The sequence below is a fragment of the Elephas maximus genome, chromosome 4 (genome assembly GCF_024166365.1).
Source record: "Elephas maximus indicus isolate mEleMax1 chromosome 4, mEleMax1 primary haplotype, whole genome shotgun sequence".
Taxonomy (NCBI): domain Eukaryota; kingdom Metazoa; phylum Chordata; class Mammalia; order Proboscidea; family Elephantidae; genus Elephas; species Elephas maximus.
Window position 1 is genome coordinate 94,715,157 of NC_064822.1, and position 25,214 is coordinate 94,740,370.

General features: G+C 36.5%; 1 protein-coding gene across 6 annotated transcripts in view; it reads left to right on the top strand.

Moving 5' to 3' along the window:
* Positions 1-25,214, top strand: part of LRRK2 (leucine rich repeat kinase 2) — a 158,551-nt gene that overhangs the window by 93,883 nt on the left and 39,454 nt on the right. For all 6 annotated transcript variants that reach the window (XM_049882826.1, XM_049882827.1, XM_049882829.1 and 3 more), the window contains 7 exons: positions 3,496-3,683; positions 4,599-4,753; positions 5,845-5,991; positions 6,136-6,327; positions 7,192-7,338; positions 11,449-11,549; positions 17,681-17,871. In XM_049882826.1, the coding sequence (XP_049738783.1) occupies positions 3,496-3,683; positions 4,599-4,753; positions 5,845-5,991; positions 6,136-6,327; positions 7,192-7,338; positions 11,449-11,549; positions 17,681-17,871 (1,121 nt within the window). The remainder of the gene's footprint in view (positions 1-3,495; positions 3,684-4,598; positions 4,754-5,844; positions 5,992-6,135; positions 6,328-7,191; positions 7,339-11,448; positions 11,550-17,680; positions 17,872-25,214) is intronic.

A 25,214-nucleotide genomic window follows, 5' to 3' on the forward strand; every position in this document is an offset into this window, starting at 1 on the left:
ATAATAAATCAGGTTTTCTCAGGTGTAAGGAAAAAAAGAAAGAAAGAAATATCCCTCCCAATTAAACCGTAATGGCAATTAAATTTCCTTGGATAATCTTAAGTAACAGTAGCTTAACTTCATCTAAGGGGAAATAGGAAGCTGTTTTGAAAAAGGAACTCAGTTGAGGTTAAATCCTGCAACATGGAACTTGAGAGCTTATCAAAGCATTACTGTAATTGGGACTTAATTTCAATGTCAGTTATTAATATTTTGTTAGATATTTTTAAGTTCAATTTTCATCCTTCTGCACAAATATTGTGGAAAGTATGACTTCACTCATCTACTAACTGGTAATGGAACCAGTAAAGTCCAGTGGTCAAGAGCCTAAGCTCTGGAACCAGCCTGACCTGTGTTCAAATCTCTTCTAAACACTTGCTAGCTTTGCAACCCTTAGAGCATTTCTTAAGTTTTTAAGCCTTCGTTTCTTCTGTTGCAAAATATCTATAATAACAATATTAGGATTGTTAAGAGATTAAATGAGATGATATATGTGAGGCTATTAACATATTGCCTCAGTTCAGTGGAAGTAACCAATAAATGTTCACTACTTTTATAAATGACCTGTTTGGTAATTTAAGGTTCATTGTTTTTTAAACAGTGAAGATATGCTCACATAGTTTTAGAGAGTGTTCCAGATATGGTGCCAAATCAAAAATATGTGTCAGTAGATGCAGCTGGTCCAGTAAAGTGATTTTTAAATATACCCTGAAGGTTTTGTTGTTCTTGGCGGAACACTAACTATCAGAAACTATCCAAATTATGTATCATCAAGAAAGAGCTAAAAGTTACATTAAAAAGTGGTATGTTTCCGTGTGAGTTTGGAAACATTTAAAGTTGGACATCTCTGGGTGATATGAGGGCAGGAGTACTTTACTCAGTAGTGGTTTGCATCAGAATAACCTGGGGAGCTTTTTTTTTTTTTTTTTTTTAAAAAAAGAAAAAGCAGATTTCCAAACAGCAGACACTATGACTGTAATAAAATCCCTGAAGGTTCTGCGGGGTAATTAAGATAAAACACCATGAAAGCTTTTCTTCTCATTAGCATAGATATACTATAAGCTTCCCAATTTAAGTGAAAATTAAGTCGAGAATTTGAAAACTCAAAGTTATTTTGCAAAACAGGTCTAAAGGGTCAGTTAAAGGATAATTTAAATTTCTTATTAATGTAAAAAATAAATATCATTTTTATTTAGGTTGATAAATTGAAATATAATGTGATTTTCATGAAGCTCTAAAGAGAATAAAAGTTATAAATAACCAAGTGAAAACAAGAACCGCTTGCCTGACACACAAATAAATGGGGATATTCACCTCCATTCATCAAGGTGAAGGCAGGAATAGCATCATGGTGCAGAACTCTAATGAGCCCACCCACTGTCTAAGTGCCCCAAGCTGTTAGGTCGCTACAATAATTGACGAAGTTTCTGTCAAGGCATAGAGAAGTTTGCAGAACTCATTTAGCTACATCATAAAAGAGATATGAAAGAGAATTATTGAATTAATCATTTGGAGCATTAAAAAAAAACTTGCATAGTTATTTAATCTTGATAAAAATACGTGCAAGAAATACAGAAGAGTTTGGAAAATCCTTTCCTTGAATAAGAACATAGGTTAGTAATGCAAGTTACTAGGTCGAAGGAATGTTAGGAGATCTTTTAAAGCTGATAACATTAAGATAATGTTTCTTAGTCTTATTGCTGTGTAACAAGCCATTCCAAATTTGGAGGTGTAAAACATCAACAATTTATTAGCTTTCACAATTCTCTGGGTTGACTGGCCTCAGCTGAGTGGTTCTGCTCCACATGGTGTCATGGTGTTGGCTAGGGTCATTCAGTTGGCTCCATTCATCTGAGCTGGGCTGGAAGGTCCAAAAAGGCCACACTTGTACTTCAGGTGTCTTAATGTTTCTCCATGTGGACTCTCATATGGCTACCTTGGGCTTCCTCACAGCATGACGATCTTTGAGGAATTGGACATCTTGCATTGTAGTTGGCTTCCAAAAGGAAGGAAGCAGAAGTTGCCAGTCCTCTTAAAAGCTAGACCCAGACCTGGTAAAATGTTACTTCTGCCACATTCTAGTGGTCAAAATAAGCCCAAGGCCAGCCCAGATTCAAGCAAGGAGAAATGGACTCCACTTCCTGATGTGCTGAGCAGCATGCACACATAGGGAGCGAAGGAATCGATGGTGGCTATCTTTAGAAACTACCTACCGTGACACAGTGGTTAACAACTATAGCTGCTAACCAAAAGGTTGACAGTTCGAATCCACCAGCCGCTCCTTGGAAACACTATGGGGCAGTTCTACTCTGTCCTATAGGGTCACTATGAGTTGGAATCAACTTGACAGCAGTTTTTCGGGTTTTTTTAACCACAAATAATAAGTAAAAATGAATGTTTCGTAATGCTTACCGTATGTCTAGTGCTGTTGTCAATTCTTTTCAAGATTTCATTTAAAAAAATAAAGCACAAACCACTTTTTAAATGAATTTCCTACATTAAAAAACATGAGTAGATAATAATGATAACATATGAGGACTTACTCTGCGAAAAATTGTCTTAAGTGTTTTGCATATCTTGCACACTTTATCTTATTTTATTCTCATACCAATCTAAGGCACAATCACTTTTATCATCTCATTTTATAGAGAAGGAAAGTGTAGGATAAAGAAACTAAATGCCTTTCCCAAGTTCACACAGCTAGTAAGAAGCAGAGCCTGAATTTTAACCTGGGTTCTTCTGACTTTTGTTCCTAGTTGCTATGACAACCATCAAAGGAAAAATGGTATCTGCATCAGAATCATCTGGGTTGCTTGTTAAAAAGGCAAATTCCCAGCCTCACCCTAAACTACTGACCTAGATTCTGGGAGCGGAGTCCATAAAAATGCAGTTGTTACTTTGAAAGTCTTTAAACTGTGCTACACTGCCACACTTACTATTGATGGAAACCATCTCTTATTATATAAATGTAATGTCTCTATGGAAAGTTTAAGGTTCATTGGTTTCAGAGGATCTCAATAATTTCTGATCCAAATTCATTCTCTTTATTCAACAATGTGTTTTGGGGGGTAGAGAGTTCTGTCACGAGGTAGGCCAGCTCTTCCATGGTATGGGAAATAGATGAATAAGACATAGTTCCTAACCTCAAGGAAATGAGAAGAGGAGGTATTATTCAGGGATTTTCAAGGTTTATTAGAAGCCTAGGATTGTCTACTTTTGAAAAAGGAGGAGGTGGAGAAATCTGCTGGCTGTAATGTGGCACTGGCCTGGTGAAGATAGGTTGTAGGGATGATGCCTGGCTGGGCTTCTAGGCTATAATGCTGCTGGAAAGATTAGGTCCCTTATTGTACTTAACAATATTAAAATTGTTCTGATCATTTTCACTGAGCAAAGAGACATAAAATTATGAGCTCTTCAAAAAATGAATTCTAGTGAATATGTGTTTAAATCTTTCAGATTTTGACAGTGAAAGTGGAAGGCTGTCCGAAACATCCTAAGGGAATTATTTCACGTAGAGATGTGGAAAAATTCCTTTCAAAGAAAAGGAGATTTCCAAAGAACTACATGTCACAGTACTTTAAACTCCTAGAAAAATTTCAAATTGCCTTGCCAATAGGAGAAGAATATTTGCTGGTTCCAAGCAGGTAACTCGCAACTTCAGAATATAATTACTGTGTGGAAATTCACCATTTATTATATTGTTTTAATCATCAAAGTAACTTTGGTCTATGATATATGATTAAATATATATTGTTTTTTGCCTTTTGTGTCAGCTTTTACTGAAGCCTAACATTTGCTTTTAATGAAAACACTGCATTTGATGCTTTAAAGATACAGTAAATGACTTCTAAAATATTGCAATATAGTTAAGAAGGTAAATCTGCAAAGAAGTCAAGTAGAAAATGTAAAATTGGCTTATTTTATGTATGTAATTACCGTTTGCCCTAAGATTGCTTAAATTATTTAAGAAGTAATTATTTAAGGAAGGTAAGTAGTGCAGATTATTTTACATATATACATATATGTATACATATATATGTACATGGTACTGAGAAAGTCTTTAATTATGGCAGAAAATTGTCAGAGGAGAAAGACATCACAATAGAGGCCTAAGTTCTAGCATGTCTTGTGGAGTTTTTTCTTATTGCTTTATAAGCACATGGGAAATTTTGTAAATGCTGTAAAGAAATATGACACTAAAAAATACAAATTGCGTTGATGAATGGATGGCAGCCAGTTCTAACAATAGATATACTTCTTTTTTCTAGGATATGTACTTTTTTCAAGTTTTATGTAACTCCTGAATATTTGCCTATATATAAGTAATTATAATGATTTATTTTTTTTATATATTAGTGTATATAGGATTACTGAAAAAATTTCATGCATTTATTACACTTGAGCATGCTTTGAATTGATAAAATGATCACTGAATCTTTTACCTAGAAAGAGCATGTAACAAAAAAATTACAAAAAAGTACAGTTGCTTCACGTTTATCTTCATCGATTACATCGATTCTTTTACGAAGCCGTACAATGATGGTGTCCTTTCCTTTTAGTTTGTCTGACCACAGGCCTGTGATAGAGCTTCCCCATTGTGAGAACTCTGAAATTATTATTCGACTATATGAAATGCCTTATTTTCCAATGGGATTTTGGTCTAGATTAATCAATCGATTACTTGAAATTTCACCTTACATGCTTTCAGGAAGAGGTAAGTATTTAGTGCAGACATAGTATTCAGAGAAATTTGGGAAAAAAACATACTGAAGTTAATAATATGCCATTTTCCAGAGTTTACTTCTTTTCAAGGCAGCTGAAAATCAGATAATAAGCCCATAAGACCTCAGAGTAGCCAGTATAAAGACACACATGGACGTATAAACTCATGCAATGTGTTGGGAAGAAAATTCTCAGGTCCTCATCCTAAGTACATTTGTTGTTTTTAGACATAGCGTCAACAAGTATGAATATCTTGCTTTCCAAACCAAAGCAAACTAGAAACAGCAATTTTAAAAGGTGGGGATCGCTAGAGAGAGTCATTGGTTTAAACACACAAAACAAAACAAATTGAAAAAATAAAAGCAAGAAATGGCCATTGAATGGTCAAGGCAGTGAGGGGAAGTTTTTTTTTTTTTTTTTTTTTAAGTCATCAAGTATAACAGGCCCCAGGCACTCAGTGTAGGTATTGTAATAGCCCTACTCTACTGCTTTTTTTTACTGCACAATCCTTGAGGGATTTAAGACAAAGAAAAAATAAATATATAGTGTTTATAATATTAGCTCTTCCTTCTGGGTCAATGAGGTATTTTACTGCTCCAAAAGGAAAATATCTTTTTTTTTGGTAAAATTCAGCTTTACGCAGATGTTACTGTATTTGAAAATAAACCTTATTTTACATGGTATTAATCAAGATACAGGTAATTATACTACATTAAAACATTCAGGAAGTTCTTGTTTGAGCATGATAACCAATTTCTTTTTAAAAGTTATGAGAACTTATGATTCTCTTTCTTCATCTACTAAGCACATTTAGTTACTTAACACCGTGAGCCTGAAATATATCTTAGGTTGTCCACTGGTATTTATTTTACTGCAAAAAAACCCAGTAAAAAGTAAAAGATAAAATACTTAATACATTTAATAGCTATGAATGAGAACTCTGGATGTATCATTAAAGATCCCAATACATTCCTTCAAACCAAACTGATCTGCATTCATATTACGTATCGTGCAATATTTTTCCCTTTAATACATGAAATGGTTAATAATGGTTACATTCGGGTCCTTTTAAACTTCCTTCAGAACGAGCACTTCGCCCAAATAGAATGTACTGGCGACAAGGCATCTACTTGAATTGGTCTCCGGAAGCTTATTGCCTGGTAGGATCCGAAGTCTTAGATTATCACCCAGAAAGTTTCTTAAAAATTACAGTTCCTTCTTGTAGAAAAGGTAAGGAAATGGATTCAAAAACTTTGAATTGTACCGCCAAAGAAATTGAAGCATTTCTCTTCACTATGCAGCCCCTGTTTTCTATCTTTGCAACAGAATGAGGTGTAGACAGGGTGTTGATGAATTCTTGTTTGGTTTATATAGGTTGTATCCTTTTGGGCCAAGTCGTGGATCACATTGATTCTCTCATGGAGGAATGGTTTCCTGGGCTACTGGAAATTGATATTTGTGGTGAAGGAGAAACTCTGCTGAAGAAATGGGCATTGTATAGTTTTAATGATGGTGAAGAGCATCAAAAAATCTTATTGGATGACCTGATGAAGAAAGCAGAAGAAGGCATGTGTTGATGTAACCTAGAAGTGTTTTTAAGTGATTCTTCCATACTTGTGAACTAACTTTTGTAAGAAATGTAACTTTATTCTTATCCCTAATGGATGAATTGAAAGTTACTGCATTTAATTGTAGTGACAGTTCAAAAAAATAGATTATATTTATTACCAATAGTACTCCAAGATTTTATGTTCTCAGTTCAGAAAATATGTTGACTTGAAGGTTTGAATACTGTCTCATTAAGCAGCATAACCTCATCTGCAAAATGGGAATACTAACTAAGCCTACCTCATAGAATTGTTGTGCAGATTAAAATAGTCAATACATTGAAGAAACTTACCAACATGCCTGTTATATAATAACCCATTGCTGTCAAGTTGATTCTGACTCATAGCAACCCTATAGGACAGTGTAAAACTGCCCCATAGGGTTTCCAAGGCTGTAAATCTTTATAGAAGCAAACTGTCACATCTTTCTTCCATGAAGTGGCTGTTAGCTTCAAACCTCTGACCTTTTGGTTAGTAGCTGAGCATGTAACCACTGTGCCACCAGGGCTCCTTTTTATGTAAGTACTCCGTGAATGTGGCAGACATAGAGAATGGATGTCTTTCTTCCTAGACATTTGTCAGGTAGTTTAAGGCAGTTCTGATTGAATTAGCCTAAGAAATGGATTTTTTCTTTTAATTCCAAGTAAACAGATATTGAGTGAACCTTTAAAATTTTCTCGAGTTTTCTAGAGAAAAATGGGATTGATAATAAAACCTAAGGGAGTGATTAGAAATTCTAGCTATCTAATTATTTTGGTAAGTCAAAAGCATGAATTTATTTATACACTTAAAACATTTTTTTTTTCTTTTATCTACTTCTCAGGAGACCTCCTAATAAATCCAGATCAACCAAGGCTCACCATTCCAATATCTCAGATCGCTCCTGACTTGATTTTGGCTGATCTGCCTAGAAATATTATGCTGAATAGTGATGAACTGGAATTTGAACAAGCTCCAGAGTTTCTCTTAGGTAACTATTTTTTGTTGGTTTGAGAGTAAAAATTAGTCAGGCTTTGAACCAGTTCAAACTGGTTCAGTCATGGCCAACAAAGCAAAACTGGAACAAACACAAATTTTTTAAATTTGGGTGATTCAGAACACAACCAGAATGGGAAAAACTATAGGTCGAAGCCCTGGAATGGAAGATTAGGAAGAGGCATAGTGAGCCCTTTCAGGAGCCTGATGTGTGAGACTGGATTATTGCTGGGACTGAGGGGAGCAATACATATTTAAAGCAACATGATCGACTGCCATCTTTGAGTAGGGTACGTTGTTTTCAACTCTGTGCAAAATCGAACTGGGTAGAGATTTGATTGCTATGCAATGCATATGCTGTGCTTGTTTTCCAATAGGGAGATTAAATTTCTAGCAGGGCTTTGACCTGTAATTTTTCCCATTTTGCTTATGGTTCCAGTTCACCCACATTTAAAAATTTGGGGTCTGCTCCAGTGTTGCTTCCTCAGCTGTGGTTGAACCGAGAAGAACTGGTTCAAAGCCCTGAAATTATTTTCTATAATTTAGAAAATATTCAGATATCTTGATTAGATCCCCAAAGACTTTTAGTATCTTCATGCATTTGTTTATAATGTGTTTTGGTTGAAATTATGTATTTTAAAATGATACCATGTTATAGACTTGGAATTGCTTTCTATAGACTCGTGTAAACTAGGATCGGTATGAACATGTGCTATCATGGGGGCACAAATATTTCTGAAATTATGTCCTTGCATTCACTTTAATTGCTAGGGATGAGGGAGGCAGATAAAGGGATTTTTCGCTGAGCTATGTGAAGCAACCATTTTTCAGCCTCATCAGAATAAATAAAGCACCTTATAAAAGAGTACCTCTGTGTACTCATAGCAGCAGTTTTGTTACTCAGTATGACAATGCTGAATTCTCATAAAACTATTCATTAAAAAAACAATTTGGTTGACAATGACAACTCGAAAGATAGGAAACTTCAGGGGCAGTGAGTTAATGTTAATGGGGGAGGAGTAATTTGGAAAAGGAGGAGACTGGTTGCACAACTTAAAGAATATAATCAAGGTCACTGAATTGCAACGTAGACACTGTTGAACTGGCGTATGTTCCACTGTGTATATTCTCAACAACAATAACAAAAAAATTATTTTTTAAAAATTGGGATTAAAAATATTTGAAGCTTTAAACTGGTCCATACTCAAGTTCTAAACATTTCCGGGAGTCATTGTGAGACTATTAAGAGCACTAGGTTGATTTAATGTAAAGTATTGAAGAACATTCTGCCTTATTTTGTGTGAAATTTGTTGTTGTGCATGTTTACATTTAATTTTAACTAAATTGCTATGAAAAGAATACCTAAAATCCATCTGTGAGGATATAACATTATTAACCAAAATTATTCAGAATTTGGAACATGACATATAAGATAAATAATTCCTTCGTACCTCTTCATGTTGATTGGGAAATTCAGAATGAATTTAAATGCTCCGGAACTCTGTAAGTACATATATTAGTAATATTGAAGTAACATAAAATGTTGGATTGTCAAAACCAAATCTTAGTTCTTACCTACAAGAACCAGACATGGCGTATCCTTCTTTGAAGGAGTCCAAAACAATCGAGCACAGCTTCCAAAAACAATCTCCTGCATTAAGATGCAATCTCCTTCGTTAAGATGTGTTTCAGATTAGCAGACATGTGTTTTTGCAATGTGTATAGAAATGTTTACAAAAATTATTTTGAAGTATTTTTGGAGCCCTGGTGATACTGTGGAAACCCTGGTGGCATAGTAGTTAAGTGCTACCACTGCTAACCAAGAGGTCAGCAGCTCAAATTTCTTTCCCAGTTAGATGTCATGCATACATCACAAACACACAGGTTTTAGCCCTTTTTCTGCTCCACGTCACCTGAAGTATGTGGCAGCATATGTTGTTATTGTTAGGTGCTGTCAAGTCACTTCTGACCCTTGGCAACCACATGTACTGCAGAATGAAACACTGCCTGGTCCTGCGCTATCCTCACAGCTGTTGCTATGTTTGAGCCCGTTGTTGCAGCCACTGTGTCAGTCCATCTTGTTGAGGGTCTTCCTCTTTTGCTGACCCTCTACAAGCATAATATCCTTCTCAAGGGACTGATATGACAGTGATTCTCAAAGATAGAAATCTCTACTTCTCCCACTTGAGATTCTGATATGTCTCCCTAGATTGTGTTTCTTGTCTTTGCTCTGTTAAATTTTTCTTTATTGTAGGTTGCTGTCTGGATTGAGGGGACCCAGGACAGGACCCATCTATTCTTTAGCTTTCCATCTCTTCTCCCCATTCTCTTCCTTCCCTCTGCACTTGCTTTCTTTCTCTTTTTCCTCTCCTTTTTGACTCAATCCTATTTCTGATTCCAATACTTAACTGTTCCTATAGCTTTAATTTTCCCTTCAAACTCTTGATGCTAATGGTATTAATGACTGGTTTTAAAAGTTGAATATTTATTGCTTGCTAGAGTTAGAGGGACAGGGTGGAAGGTTAGCAAACTAATAAGACACAAATAATATTTTCAACATGTTTACAATCTAGTAGAAGGTATAAGACAGATATTCAAATTAGTAATTTGCTCTTTACTTTTAATGTACATGTTCCTGAGCATAAAAGAATGTATGCTTTTATATGCTTAATTACAGAGATTAAAAATACATTTATTTTCTGGAGATGCATTATTTTAGAGATGCATAGTTTCACCACTTAGAAATAGTAAGTTTTAATATTATATATTTCCTTCTTTTGTGTGTGTTCATTTAATTCCATTCATCAAGTGACTATACTTTCAAGGACTTTAGAAGTACCATAAATGTCGTAGTAATAACGATTTAATGTAGGTCAGTGAAGAGTGATATTCCATGAGGTTGATCATGGTCAGCTTCTCAGAGGAAGCACTATAGGTATTAGTCCTTATTGTCTTGATAAACTCCCCCAAGGTTGAGAGGATGAAACAGCAGAGCCATTTAAGGAATGGCATAAGCAAAGGAGGGAAGGCAGAAGGTACAAAGCATATTTAGGAAATTTTGGCTATCTCAGTCTTATCTAGAGCAGGGGTTCTCAACCCGGGCTGCTTATTACTATCACCTGGAGAGCTAAAGAGAAAAACAATAACAAAACCCTAATACCTAGTCCCTCCTGGGACTAATTAAATCAGAATATTTGGTGGTGGAGCCCAGATATTATATTTTCAAAAAGCTTCTCAGATGTATTGTGCAGCAAGAACTGAGAGGAGAAGCACAGGAGAAGAGCCTAGAAAATGAGGAGTAGAGTGAGAATGAGAACTCGATAGGGAATTTGGGACCACATGATAAATATGAGGCAGAATTTGGATTTCATTTAGTAGGCAATTAAAATAATTTGTTTTTGAGCAAGAGAGCATCACAATCAAAGCGAAATTAATTTGGCAGGAGAGTATAGAATGAATTGGAGATAATGGACTTGGGAGGCCTCTACAGTCTAGGCAGAAGGTACTAAAGGCATCACACTGATGTGGTGACCATGGAGATAGAAAGGAAGGCATGGGTGTGAGGGAGGCAGCAAAGTGCACCCCAATTAACTGTGGGGCTAGGCATGGGGCAGGGAGTTAAAGATAATTCTTGGATTTTGAGTCCAGAATGACAGAGGAAGTTTGTTTCATTTTTATCAGATATTTAGAAGTTGGAATAAAAATTGGTTTGAAGAAATGATGATGAATGTGGCTTTTGATGGAACGTGATTAAAATTTTAAAAAGCTTGCTAGTGGAAAACTCCAACACAAAGTTATAAATGTAGTATAGAGTTTGGGAGATAGCTTGGGGCTATAAATGAAATATGAGAATGCAGAGAAACACAGAGTCGTAAGAGTAGATGATGTAATTGAGGGGGAGTGTGTACAGGGGAGACTGGGAGGCTGGGGACAAAATCTTTAGGTGTATCTTAGTTCAGGGAGTAGAAGAAGGAAGAGATAGCATTAGAGGAGATTTGATTCAATGAAACAAGTAGGTCAATTTTCTGTTTGGTAGGTATATTTTATTTAGTTTTTCTGCTTGAGCAGGTTAATTTAAGTACTTTGTACTTTTTTTTTCCTAAAGGCGATGGCAGTTTTGGATCCGTTTATCGAGCTACCTATGGAGGAGAAGAAGTGGCTGTGAAGATTTTTAATAAACATACATCACTTAGGCTGTTAAGACAAGTAAGAAATCCAATACCATTATTACATTAAATCTGTTATCTCCTGGAACTCTTGCTTTGTATGCAATTGTGAAAATGGAAAATGATGACCACATTTTCCCCTGAAGTTTACTTGAGTTTATGAAATCCCATATTAAGCCTCCTTTTTTTTCTGGTGTAAAGTTTTGTTTTGTTTCTTCAACTGAAAATGAAGAGAAGGCAGTATTTTGAGATTTCCTGTAATTGTAATACTCAAATTTGATATCAATTCGTTTTATAAGACTCATCTACACACCTTCTTTTACGTTACAGTGGTTAAACATCAGGCTGCTAACCAAAAGGTCGGTAGTTCAAATCCACCAGCTGCTCCCTGGAAACCCTATGAAGCAGTTCTATTCTGCCCTACAGGGACGCTATGAGTCAGAATCGACTCAATGGCAATGAGTTTTTTGAGTCTTATACTACTCAAAGTGTAGTCTGTGGACCAGCAACAGGGTATTACTTTGGAGTTTGTTAGAAATGTAGAATCTTGGGCCCTGTTAGGGGTATATTTTTTGTCCCTAGTATTCTATACTGCTCAGACTTCAACTGCTTCTGCCTACTTCCAGACCTGAAGCACAGCAAGCTCTTGACTTCAGGTCTTGTTTACCTCAGATTTCTCTTTCATATTCTGATCCACGGAGAAATTGTTTTTTCTTTTTATTAAGCATAACATCTATGTGTTCAGAGTGAAAGGAGCAGTTTAAAACATGATCTTACTGTGCTAATTTGATTGGAGGTCAGACATCTTAAAGCAGAGCTCTGATTGATAAGATTGTACTTCTCTTTTTCTAGATTTGTCAACTTTAAACATAGTCTGTTGACTTCTTACCACAAAAGATGAGGGCGGTCAGCACACTTATGCTATCTCCCATTTCCCCTCCCTGTCTACTTCCTGATTTTTGCAATTATTTGCTTACATTAGGTTTTCTAATGTAGTAACCACTGTAACTTAAAATAATTTACAGAACCCTTATTTTTTAGTACACCAAACCTAGAGAGCATGTTCTGACTCCTTGCTATGTAAGATGTGGAAAATTATCACTATTTTTTCTCTCCTTTTCTTCTCACCCCTTCCTATATTCTATAATTTATTCTAATATTTTTATATAGTTAAAGTTTATGACATCTATTTTCTATTCAATAATCATAGTCAAATTTTTCATATTTTGTATTTCATTTTAATTCTTAGAACTGGATACCAATAAATACCAGTTATAATTAAAGTTTTTATTTATAAAGGAACAAGTTAAATCCTTAGAGAAGGACATGTAGCTCTCTGTGACTAAGCTTTTCCCACAAGATTGGGAATATTTCAAATATCAAAGTTAAATTGATCCTCTATACGTATGTGTTTCCTCCTCAGTTTATAAAAATTAGACTGTATTTTAACCTGGGTCACGTTTATAGCCTGATAATCTATGTAGCTTTGTGGCTTTCTTGGACTTTCTGATTGTCTTTTTTTGTTGTTGTTGAGAGACGAGATGTATATTTCCAATTTGTCCTAAACAGCTTCTAAGTTCTTAATCATTTAGTTACATAACAAAATACTTTTCTTGTTGAGAAAATTCCTTATGCAGCCCTTAAGTCCTGTTCTAAATAGGTAAGGTGGCTTTCCAGACCCCTACAAAGTGGTTCATCTGTGATTTCTTTTCTAGTCCTCTTTGATTATTCCCAATATTTCTTGAATCACATGGCTTTCTCTTTCTTGGATTCTTTTTTTCATGTTGAAGAGTATCTTTAGGTAATTTTTTTAGAAAGGGTGTCTGAGAGAGAAATATTATTAGTCCTTAACTTTGACCTCACAGTTGATTGATTTGTCCTCATACTTGATTGTTTAAAAATCTTGGTTTAAAATAATTTTTTCTTTGAAAATTTGAAAGACAGTTGTTTGCTGGTATCCACTGTTGCTAATGAGAAATATGATGCCAATTTGATACATGTTACTATAGAGGCTACCTTTTATTTTTGAAAGTAGAAAATTTTATCTTTTGAAGTTCTCTTTTTCCTTGATATTCAGAAATTATGCAAGTATGTGTTTGTATGTGGGTTGTTGGTAATAGTACCTAGCTCAGTATTTGGTGGGCAATTCTTTTCTATTAATGGCTTCTATTATTTATTATGTTCTTTCCAATATTTATTAATCATTAGATGATTTTTATTGAGCACCTATTATGCACCAGACCAAGTAGTCAGCTAGACAGTAGACATACAGTAGTAAAGTAAATCCAGTCAAGTCCCTGCTCTCCTGGAGCCTACATCTAGTTACTTATAGTTCGTTGTTTCTGATCCCTCCTCCTGGAATGTATATTAGATGGATGATGAGCTCTCTGGGTTTATTTCTCATGGCTTTTGAGTTCTTGCTCATAGTTTCATGTATAATATGGATGACTTGATTATCTCTTCCAGATTTCTAATTTAGTTCTCAGAATTACCTCATCAATTATTTAACCTTTCTACTAAATTTCATTTTGATAATCATAGTTTTAATTTCCAGAAATTCTTTCTTTTTTCTCTGGTTGTTCTTCTTAATGGTAGTCCATTTTCGTTTTTGAGATGCTATATCCTAAAGAATCTCTTGATATCACTTAAAATTTATTTATTTATTTTTTTGTGTTATCTCTATTTTCTCTGAGTCCATTTGCTCTAAGGTTCATCTTGGTCTTTCTCTTTTATGCTGTTGGTTTTCTGACTTGGATATTTTTGATTGACCCTTCCTATTTCTGAATTAAGAACTGTATTAATTATTAAAGGCAGCTGGTATAGATATTCTTTGCACTTGTATAGGTTCATTTACTTAAGGTATCATTCTAAATATGAAGGTGGACCAAGAGCTTTGTGTTAGGGAGTAGAAATTATTAATAGATACTCTTCTTTTTACGTTTAAATGAGACCATACTTTTGCCAAAGTAAGGAAGACTTCCCTGGAGGAAATAGTCTCGTACTTGAGATTATTTTGTCTAGCTTCCAAACCAAAACCAAACCCGTTACCATCGAGTTGATTCTGAATCATAGCAACCCTGAAGGACAGAATAGAACTGACCCACATGGTTTCTAAGGAGTGACTGGTGCATTCAAACTACTGACCATTTGATTGGCGGTGGAGCTCATAACCACTGTGCCACTAGGGCTTCTCATCTTGCTTTGAGCTGCATTATCTTTTTCCCTCTGAATCTGTTGGAGGGTTCTGAACACTTGGTTTTGCATCTCTTCCTAGTTCAAAAGCTCCTCTGTAATGAGCTTCATTGGATAAACGATCTTTACTTTATATCTTCTAAAAAAAACCCACATGGGTGTTCTCTCTAGGGTTCGTTTTGGCCAATTTTCTCTATAATTCCTTTAACCTCCATGTTTTGGTTTTTTCCTCTCAGGATAGATTTTCTCATAGTGGTAAATTGATTCTAGACTTAACAGTAAATTACAGAAGAAAGAGAGTATCTCTTTTGGAATCTCGTATTTCAAAGGAACAGAAAGAACTATATAGTAGCCCATTAAACTACTTCTCTTGGCTGCTATTGAATCACGTGTCTTTTTCTCGGTAAGCACCTATGTCCAGGGCAATAATGTGTGCTGATTGGCTTAGGTCTGTGTTAACTGAACCAATCACAGTGGCAGTGGGGATGGTATTACTTAGCATATTCCCCTGGCTGGATTTGGGATCAGTTCCCCATGAAGTTCATGGCATGTATGGGTGAGAGTTGATACCTGAGTAAAAATCAAGGTACTCTTAGGAAAAAGAAAAGGGAATTGATGCTGAATGAACAATCAGCAGTGTCACTCCAGGACCCTCTCTTGTTTTGAGCACTGCTAAGGATTTTTTTTTCCCCAAGTCTTTACTTACATTAGGAATGAGGGAAGGAAAAGAGTGGAAGGGAAGGTAAAATCCAGTGCTCTTTCCAACCACCTTACCCCAGAACTCACTCATATTTTTTAATCTATTCATTCTTACTTTTTTCTTGACTTATTTTTTAAAAATACATTGTGACTGAAACTAAATAACTCACATAAAGTTTAAAAAATAGAATATTTTAGTTACTAAGAATAAAGAAAAAATTTGATATTTTTTGGAGACATTTTTGGTGATTAACAAAAGTCACACTGTAGCCCTAGGAAAAAGTTAATAAACATTTTGCATATAGAAGCAAGTCTGTGAACCAAATCTGGGAACAATCTCTTTCAGTCTTTAGGCAACTTGTATGATTTTTCAGCGTGGTCATTGGTCTTCAAGAAATGTTTTAAATTTTACGGAATGTGTTCAGGGAATCCCGATGGAAGTCAGAACACTAAATATTTATACAGGAGCAATTAGTGTATAAGCAGCTAGGATAACTAAGAATGTGGTACAAGAAATAGAAAAAGTAGAGTGTACATAACGTGCTTCTGAAAAATAAATGACAAGAGAACACTTTGGTATTCAAAGCTGCTTTTAAAGAATCATTGTACCAGTAATCATGAATTGAGGTATATCCATTACACTTTCTTGTTCCCTTCTCTTTGTAATCAATGAGTTGCTTTTCCAGGATGGAAAATTTGGTTTAGGCTTCTGCCTATATCTATGAAAGACTACAAAGCTGATGTGACTTGTTCTTATCGGTTTTAGTCAACTGATCTAGGCAGGCACAGGAAAAAAAGATTTTTATCTACTAAGCAAATATGATTGAATATGATTGCAGTCTGGAGCTTTTCTTCTTAGAAAATCCCATTGTAGGGCATTCAGCCTTTCTTCTTTAGCTTGTGGAATTCTCCACACTCCAGTTTCCTGATAAATCCAGTTGGCACTGATGGTCCAGGTCTTTGAAGCTGGTTGTTAGGAAGCACAGCTTCTGCAGAAATCAACGTTTAAAACATGAGTCAGTTCCCATCACATAAGCTATAAATTCTAACTAAATTGCAGTTTCAGAGAAAAGTGAAATACATAGAATAAAGTACCTAAGGAATTCAAAAGCAACACCTTCAAGGAGCCTGTAAAGTAATCTCACATGATGGGGTTTAGCAAACATATTGGTCTTGGAATGGAGACCTCTCTGTTCAAATTAAAATGTCATCCCTGGCTTCTTGGGCTCTCATTTAACATCTCTTTTTATTTCTCCACTTTTCAATTGGAAAAATATTTGTCATATCTTTATGTTATACAGCTGTTTTCAAGTTAATCTAATGACAAAGTAATTCATTCTCATTTAGTCATTCATTTTAGGCGCTAGACTGGATAAAACAAGTTGTTTACATTCTCATCAGATGGGTCAGATAAAAAGTGTGAAAAGAAATAATACCAGATAGTGATTTAAAAAAAATAGAAAAAATAAGTGGATTGGAGACAGATTGTTGCACCTGGGGCACTACCTTGGGATTCCTTAGGCAAGTTACTCTGTGGAGTGATATTGAGCTAAAATCTGAATGGTAAGAAGCTATAAGCAGCATGAAGAATGAAGGGATTTCTAGGCACAGGGACCAGCAAGTGCAAAGATCCTATGGCTGGAATGAAGGTCAGTGTGGCTGGAGGGTGGTGAATGAAGGGGAGAGAGAAAGGAGATGGTGTCTGAGAGGTGGTCTGGGGCTGGAGCAGGTCAGGCTGTGCAGGCCACAGAAGTACGTGGGGTTTTAGTCCAAGAGTAACGGGAACTCTAACGCTAGAGTTTCCAGGAGGGGATGATGCTGTATATTTTTATGGAGTTACGCATTGTCCTCAGTGAACTTTTCTAGTCACTGAATCAGCAATGACAGGCAGGTTTTACCTGCCCTGCCCCATGCTAGTTATCATCAATTAGTAGTGGCTGAGAAGGGCTCTGCAGCTAAGTAGGGTCCAGTTAATATTGGCATCACCTGTTAGCATGACTGCACTGTGCATACTGTCCCTGCATTAAATGTTCTGATAAAAGCAGAGCAAAAGGAAGAAAAAAAAAAACTTAAATTTTTTAATTGAAAACACCATTTTAAAACCAGTTGTTTACTACTGAAAATGTGGAAACTATAAAGATGCTGAAAGAAGAAATGGAAAGTTTCTTATAATCTGATCACCCAGAGAAAATCATGATCAAAGTGTGGATGCAGTTAAGGCAGGAGATATTTAGGTAACAGATTGTGTGTGTTACTCTTATATGTTTTGAACTTTTTCAGGAGTTGGTGGTGCTTTGCCACCTCCACCACCCCAGCTTAATATTTTTGCTGGCAGCTGGGATTCGTCCTCGAATGTTGGTGATGGAATTAGCCCCCAAGGGTTCCTTGGATCGCCTGCTTCAGCAGGACAAAGCCAGCCTCACCCGAACCCTGCAGCACAGGATTGCACTGCATGTGGCTGATGGCTTGAGGTATGTAGGTCACATTACTTTCTATTCAGTGCGTGACAAGCACGAGCCTGAATTTACTCTCAGGCTGTGAGAGCAGTGGCTCCCAGTAACATTTTACAAACAGTTTGGGTGACCAGCACGTAAGGGCATTAAAGAAAAAAAACTACCACCTCCTTGATAAAAGTTTTATAATTTCATAAAATATGAGTAAGATCATGCAGAGCCTCACAGTTAGTAGGAGTAGAGTTTGAACCCAGGATTCCAGCTCCAGAGCCCATCACCTACACCCTACATAGATTTACACTCCCTGCTACTGCAATATAGATTACGCTGCAGAGTATCAAGGAAAGAAAATTTATTACCATTCAATAACCCTAATAAGGGAAGATTGATCCATACTTCTGGTAAGGAAAAAGTGATTAGAATTGAGATGTTCTGCATGACCATATTGTGCTTCAGAGGACACCCAAACTGCAGTCAGGTGGTCACTAGACAGAGTCTTAGAGAGACAGCATAGCAGAGTGGAAAGGCCATGGTCTTTGGAGACAGACAGATTGGGATAAATCACTGCTCTAAACAGTAACCATAATTTTATATCTTATTCTTGTCATTTTTTTGGTTTGTAAACTCTGACTAATTCTAATGCACAAAGTTTCAAGAGCTTTTGTAATAACTGAATGCATCCCAGATTAAACTCTTGATTTCTCCCTTCCCCACTGTTCCCCGTCTCACTTCACCAGATGCTCCCCTGTGGAGTCATCCTTCATCCTCCCTTTCTCCCCCGCCCCACACTGAATCTTTCAGCAAATCATGGCAGCTCTACTATCAAGCTGTATCTTAATGCAGTTACTTCTCAGAATTTCTCTCACACCACCCAAGTCAAAGCCACTGTCATCTTTTGTTTCCTAATTGGTCTCCTTGCTTTCACCTTTGCCCCCATTATAACCTGTTCACACAGTAGCCAGATTGATTTTTCTAACGTGGAAGATGGATCAAGTCTTTTTCCTGTTATCGATTTTCTCCTACTTCACTTTCTGTTCACTGCTCAGCCACTTGCCTTCCTGAGGTTTCTGGAATATGTCAGAGGCATTGCACTTGCTGTTCCCTTGGCCAGGAATCTCCGACCCCCAGATATCCTTTTGGTTCACTCCTCATTTCATTCAGGTCTCTTCTCAGAGAGGGAATCCCTGACCACCCTGTGTGAAATAGCACCCTATGTCTCTTGGGCACCTATGGCACATTTTGCAGCCTGATATTCTTTATGTTTTCATATTTTAAAATTTGTTTATTGTCTGTCTTTGCCAGCAGGATCTGAGTGCCAAAATAGCAGGGACTTCCCATCTTGTTCACCATTTTATCCATAAAAAACCCAAAACGAAACCCAGTGCCATCGAGTTGATTCTGACTCATAGTGACCCTATACGACAGGGCAGAACTGCCCCAGACAGTTTCCAAGGAGCACCTGGCGGATTCAAACTGCCAACCCTTTTGTTAGCAGCTGTAGCGCTTAACCACTATGCCACCAGGGTTTCCATTTTATCCATAGCACCTAGAATAATGGGTCCTCACATATAGTGGCATTATGAAAACAATGCTCGGCACATAGTAGCCACTCAGTGGTTTCAGTTTTACTTTCCTCCTGAAATACTGTGTGCATACCTTTCAGGAAACATCCAGAAATGTAAATGGAATGGGCAGTAAGAAAAACAAACACACACACACAAAACGGGAATTTATAGCTATTAATAGTGCCTAGAGAATATAATGAGTGCATAAAATAAGTAGAATTCCCTTCTTAAATATGTCCAGAAATTACTGAAAAATACAGATTATTAAATGAAACAGGCTGCAGGGATTTAGGATTTGAGTTGACATATCTGCTTTTGAACACCAGAGGGAGCCTTGTGTTAGAATAATCTGGGTAAAGTGCGACTATTTCTCAAGTATTTCAGAGTCTTCTCGGTCACTTTCATTAATTTAGCTAACTCCAAGTCCTAGTTCTTCCACACAATTCTTCCACATAATCTAATCACACATGAGTGAGCTAAAGTGCTCATTTATGAAATGCAGAATTGCTGTTTTTGTTTACCACTGTTTATACCTCATCTCTAAAACGACTTATCCTGGTTCTCTGAAACCTTCGTTCAAATAACGCATCCAGCAGTTTGTGATGTAGTAAATGAACTTTCAGCACATTTTTCTTATAATTAGTCTGATTTATTCAGAATAATGCCAGGACAGCTTTCTGGATCCTGTAGCGCCAGAGGCTAGTAGGTTTCAGTAGCTAAGCTTTCAATCCTCTACCACCAGTAAGTGTATTTTTAAAACACAGCATTAATTTTTGTTTCCCAAATATATTTTAGCATGGCACTATAACTACAAAGGAGCCCTGGTGGTGCAGTGGTTAAGCATTTGGCTGCTATCTGAAAGGTTGGCAGCTTGAATCCATCAGCCGCTCCTTGGAAACCCTACGAGGCAATTCCGCTGTGTCCTACAGGGTTGTTGTGAGTTGGAATTGACTTGATGGGAATGAGTATAGCTACAGAGGTAGAAGGATGCGATAAAATCAGATTCTGTTATTGTTAAGTGCCATCAAGTCAGTTCTGACTTATAGCGACCCTGTATACAACAGAATGAATCACTGCCTGGTTCTGTGCCGTCCTCACAATTGTTGTTATGCTTGAGCCCATAGTTGCAGCCACTGCTATCAACCCATCTCATTGAGCCTTCCTCTTTTTCATCGACCCTCTACAAAGCATGATGTTCTTCTCCAGGAACTGGTCCCTCCTGGTAACATGTCCAAAGTATGTGAGATGCAGTCTCATGATCCTTGCTTCTAAGGAACATTTTGGCTGTACTTTTTCCAAGAGAGATTTGTTTGTTCTTCTGGCAGTCCATGGTATATTCAATATTCTTCGCTGACATAATTCAAAGGCATCAATTCTTCTTCAGTCTTCCTTATTCATTGTCCAGCTTTCACATGCGTATGAGGCAATTGAAAATATCATGGCTTGGGTCAGGCACACCTTAGTCCTCAAAGTGACATCTTTGCTTTTTAACACAGATTTGCCCAATGCAACACATCATTTGATTTCCTGACAGCTGCTCCCATGGGCGATGATTGTGAATCCAAGTAAAATGAAATACGTGACAACTTTAGCCTTTTCTCCATTTTCACGATGCTGCTTATTGGTCCAGTTGTGAGGATTTTTGTTTTCCTTATGTTGAGGTGCAATTCATACTGAAAGCTGTGGTCTTTGATCTTTATCAATAAGTACTTCAAGTCCTCTTCACTTTCAGCAAGCAAGGTTGTGTCATCTACATATCGCAGGTTGATAATGAGCCTTCCTCCAATTCTGAAGCCACATTCTTCTTCATATAGTCCAGGTTCTTGAATGTTTTACTCAGCATACAGATTGAATAAATATGGTGAAAGGATACAACCCTGATACGCACCTTCCCTGATTTTAAACCACACAGTATCTACTTGTTCTGTTCAAACAACTGCCTCCTTGTCTATGTACAGGTTTCTCATGACTGTTTTGGAGCCCTTAAATGATATAGCTCTTTAGAATAACACACTTTCTTCAGGTTGTACAACTCTTTTCCGCAGTCTTGCCTTCAACTATTAGCTTACATCTCAAATTCAGTCCACTCCTTTGAGCTCTACATCTGAATTATCAACTACCTATGAAGACAAGTTACCTGCATTTACTATGTTGTTGTTGTTGTTAGGTGCCTCTAGTCGGTTCCATCTCATAGCAACCCTGTGTACAACAGAACGAAACACTGCCGGGTCCTGAGCCATCCTTACAACCATTGTTATGCTTGAGCTCATTGTTGCAGCCACTCTGTCAGTCCACCTCGTTGAGGGTCTTCCTCTTTTCTGCTGACCCTGTACTCTGCCAAGCATGGTGTCCTTTTCCAGGTACTGATCCCTCCTGATAACATGTCCAAAGTATGTAAGATGCAGTCTCCCCATCCTTGCCTCTAAGGAGCATTCTGGCTGTACTTCTGCTAAGAGAGATTTGTTCATTTTGGCAGTCCATGGTATATTCAATATTCTTCACCAACACCACAATTCAAAGGTGTCACTTCTTTTTTGGTCTTCCTTATTCATTGTCCAGCTTTCACATGCATATGATGCGATTGAAAATACCATGGCTTGGGTCAGGCGCACCTTAGTCTTCAAGGTGACATCTTTGCTCTTCAACACTTTAAAGAGGTTCTTTGCAGCAGATTTACCTAATTCAATGTGTCTTTTGATTTCTTGACTGCTGCTTCCATGGCTATTGATTGTGGATCCAAGTAAAATGAAATTTGTGACAACTTTGCATTTACTATAAACTTCTATAATTCAGTATTTTCAAAACTGAATTTGTTACTTTCTCTGCCTACTTCTTCCCACCATGTGTCAGCTTTTTCTTTATATCCCCTGCTTGCCAGGGCAGGATTCTTGTAGCCACAACCAGACCAACTCCCTCCCTTAAAAAGTTAGTATCCATTTCTCTACCAGATCCTTGATTCTATTTTACATCATTTCTTTAATCATTCTATTTATTTTTATGTTACTACCACTGCCTTAGCCCAGGACCTCTAGGGAAATACTTCTTCTAAAATAAAAATCTAATCATGCTTCAAATACTCTGGTGGTTCTCAGTAATCTACAGAGTACAGCCAAACTCCTTGGTAAAATGTCAGGACTCTTCATGTGTGCCTCTCGCCTACCCGTCCAGCCTCTTGCCACTCCAGTGTTCACATTTCACATTCTAATCACAAAGAAGGTCTGGAATTTTCACGTACATCATGCCTCTCTATCTTTGCTTATGTCATTTCTTTCTTTCCCCGAATTCATCTGCCTGGAGACAAATTCTTCACGAATTTTCTTCATGAATTGGCTCAGATGCCATCTCCACAATTAAGCTGAAGTGTCCCATGAAAAGGGCACTTTTCATGTTAGAGGCTAATCTCTAACATTTCTGAGCCTGCGCCATGCAGGACATTGTGTTAGATATTGAAGAGTGAAAGGTAGAGATTACATAATTCTTATCAGGATTGAAAATTTACAGTCTTCACCAACTTTACTGCTGTGTCTTTCCCTCTCTGTGCTTCTCTAGCAAATAGTACTTATCATGTATCTCTAACCTTGTGTAAGCACCTGTTTCCCCATCCAGACTTTGAACCCCTCAAGGGCAGGGATACAAAGATAGTTTTATAATCCCCGATGACTGGCCCTGATGGATGCCTACTACATGTTTGTTAAAAGAATGAATGTATTCTACTTTTAGAATCGTTCTATTCAGGTTGGAATAAAGTTTATGGAGAAAAGGTTTTCTTAGCAACTCTAATTATAATCAAGATTAGAAAAGCAACTGAATGTAAGACAATTTATTTTGATAAAATATTTGACAATGCTCATTGTCACTTCATATGTAAAATATGGTTGAATTAGTTTCAGTAAAATTAGATATTATTATTTCAGAAGTTACTTTGCTATTCTATTAAAAGCTATTAAAACTGCACTATTTAAGATTAAATTCTATAATTGAGTATCTTAACTAACTCAGATAACTACTCCCTCCCATTGATATTATTTCAAATGAAGTTTAACTTTTTTTTTTTAATCTTCGAGAAGTATTCTGAGTCTATGTTCTATAAATAGGCTGAAAGAGGCACACATTATGAAGGATTTAGAGGCTATTTAACGATGTATGACTTGGCTTTTAACTTTTTTCTTCTTAATCTCCCAGCTTTTCTCTTCAGCAGAGCAAAAGTAGCTAATGGCCTTTCAGTAAGCCCTTAGTAAATTTTCCGTTCGAGCCAATTACTTATTGTTAAGGTCAACTTCATTAGTACATTTACCTTATTTTTCAGCCAAAAATATGTATACTTAAATGAATGGTACCAATGTCAAATATCCTAACTACATCCTGGAAGAGAGAGAAGCATCTACTGCAGAAACAATTAAATGATATATACACTGTAGGTCGTCATGCAATGGGAAGTTCAGGGTATCACTGCCACTCTGCTTCTAATCCCTGCAGCTGTGACGGGTACAGATAATGGAGTAAATATTTATTGATACAATGTGAACCAAAACCAAAAGTCACAAACAAACAAAGAATTTAAATTTACTTCCATTAAGTCCTGTGGAAAATTATTTTTTCGAAGTAGGTCATGATATGCTTGTGAGATCACGTGGATAGCTGTAGTAAATTTGACACCACAGGGCAGGGAAGATACTAAGCGCTGAGAAAAATCAGAAGTTTGTGGCTGTGTAAGGAAAGGTGGCAATAGAATTAAATACTTTAGTTGAGGCACAGTAGTAGATCTCTGGCCATTTTGCCAGAGTGAGCAGAACACAGTTGAAATTAAAACTTTATGTTGTTTTTTTTATTTAGTTTTTATCCTTTGCCTGAAATGTCCAGCTCTAGTTGCTTATGGTTACATGGATCAGTCCATAAAAGGAAAGACTTTAACATCACCCAGTATCACCTTTCCCAAGACAATCTTTTATTCATTCTGACTCTCAGTCCCCAGTGCTCTTTGTTAACCTTAGTTTATTACAGAATTGAGTTTACAGTAAATCATATCTTCAATCAGAGTGAGAGATTGATAGCTAGAAAAAGTTTTATATTTTCACTTGTTATTATCGAAAGAGTAGAAATTATTCTTTATACCCCCACACATCTGTCAGTTTGCTCAAGCATAACAATGATTGTGAGGATGACGCAGAGCCTCGCAGCATTTCCTTCTGTTGTCCATAGGGTTGCTATGAGTCAGAACCAGCTCAATGGCATGTAACAGCAACAACGTTCTTCAAAAAATTAGGAAATATTTTAGTTAGAATAAATAAATGTCAAAAGAGAATCTTAAAATCTGAGATGAACCGCTATATGGTTTGAAGAAAATTTAAAAAATGGTTTGGAGAAAATAAAAAATCTTAAATAAATGGGAAGTACAGCAAAATCTTAACTCCTATTTGGCATATTTACATTTTAAAATAATTAAAATATTCATATGATCATTGAGGGAATTTGAAACTCCTTTAAAGTAATTGTTAAGATATATGAAAGAAATGTTGCCAAAAATTGGGACTTTGCCTGAGGTGGTTATCCCTTAAAGTTTCAATCACTTTCTTATTGGTATGGAATTATTATTTTTTAATATTAGGTGTGTATGTTCTGATTTCCTTCTGCAATATCTCTTAATTAACTTTTAGGGTTAAACGTACCACAGAATTTTTGATACTTTGGATAACGGACATGCAATGCGTGTTCAAGGAAATTATGACAAAAATATATTTTTATAAGTATATAAATATTTTATTTTAATATTTATAAAATGTGATTAAATTTGATCAC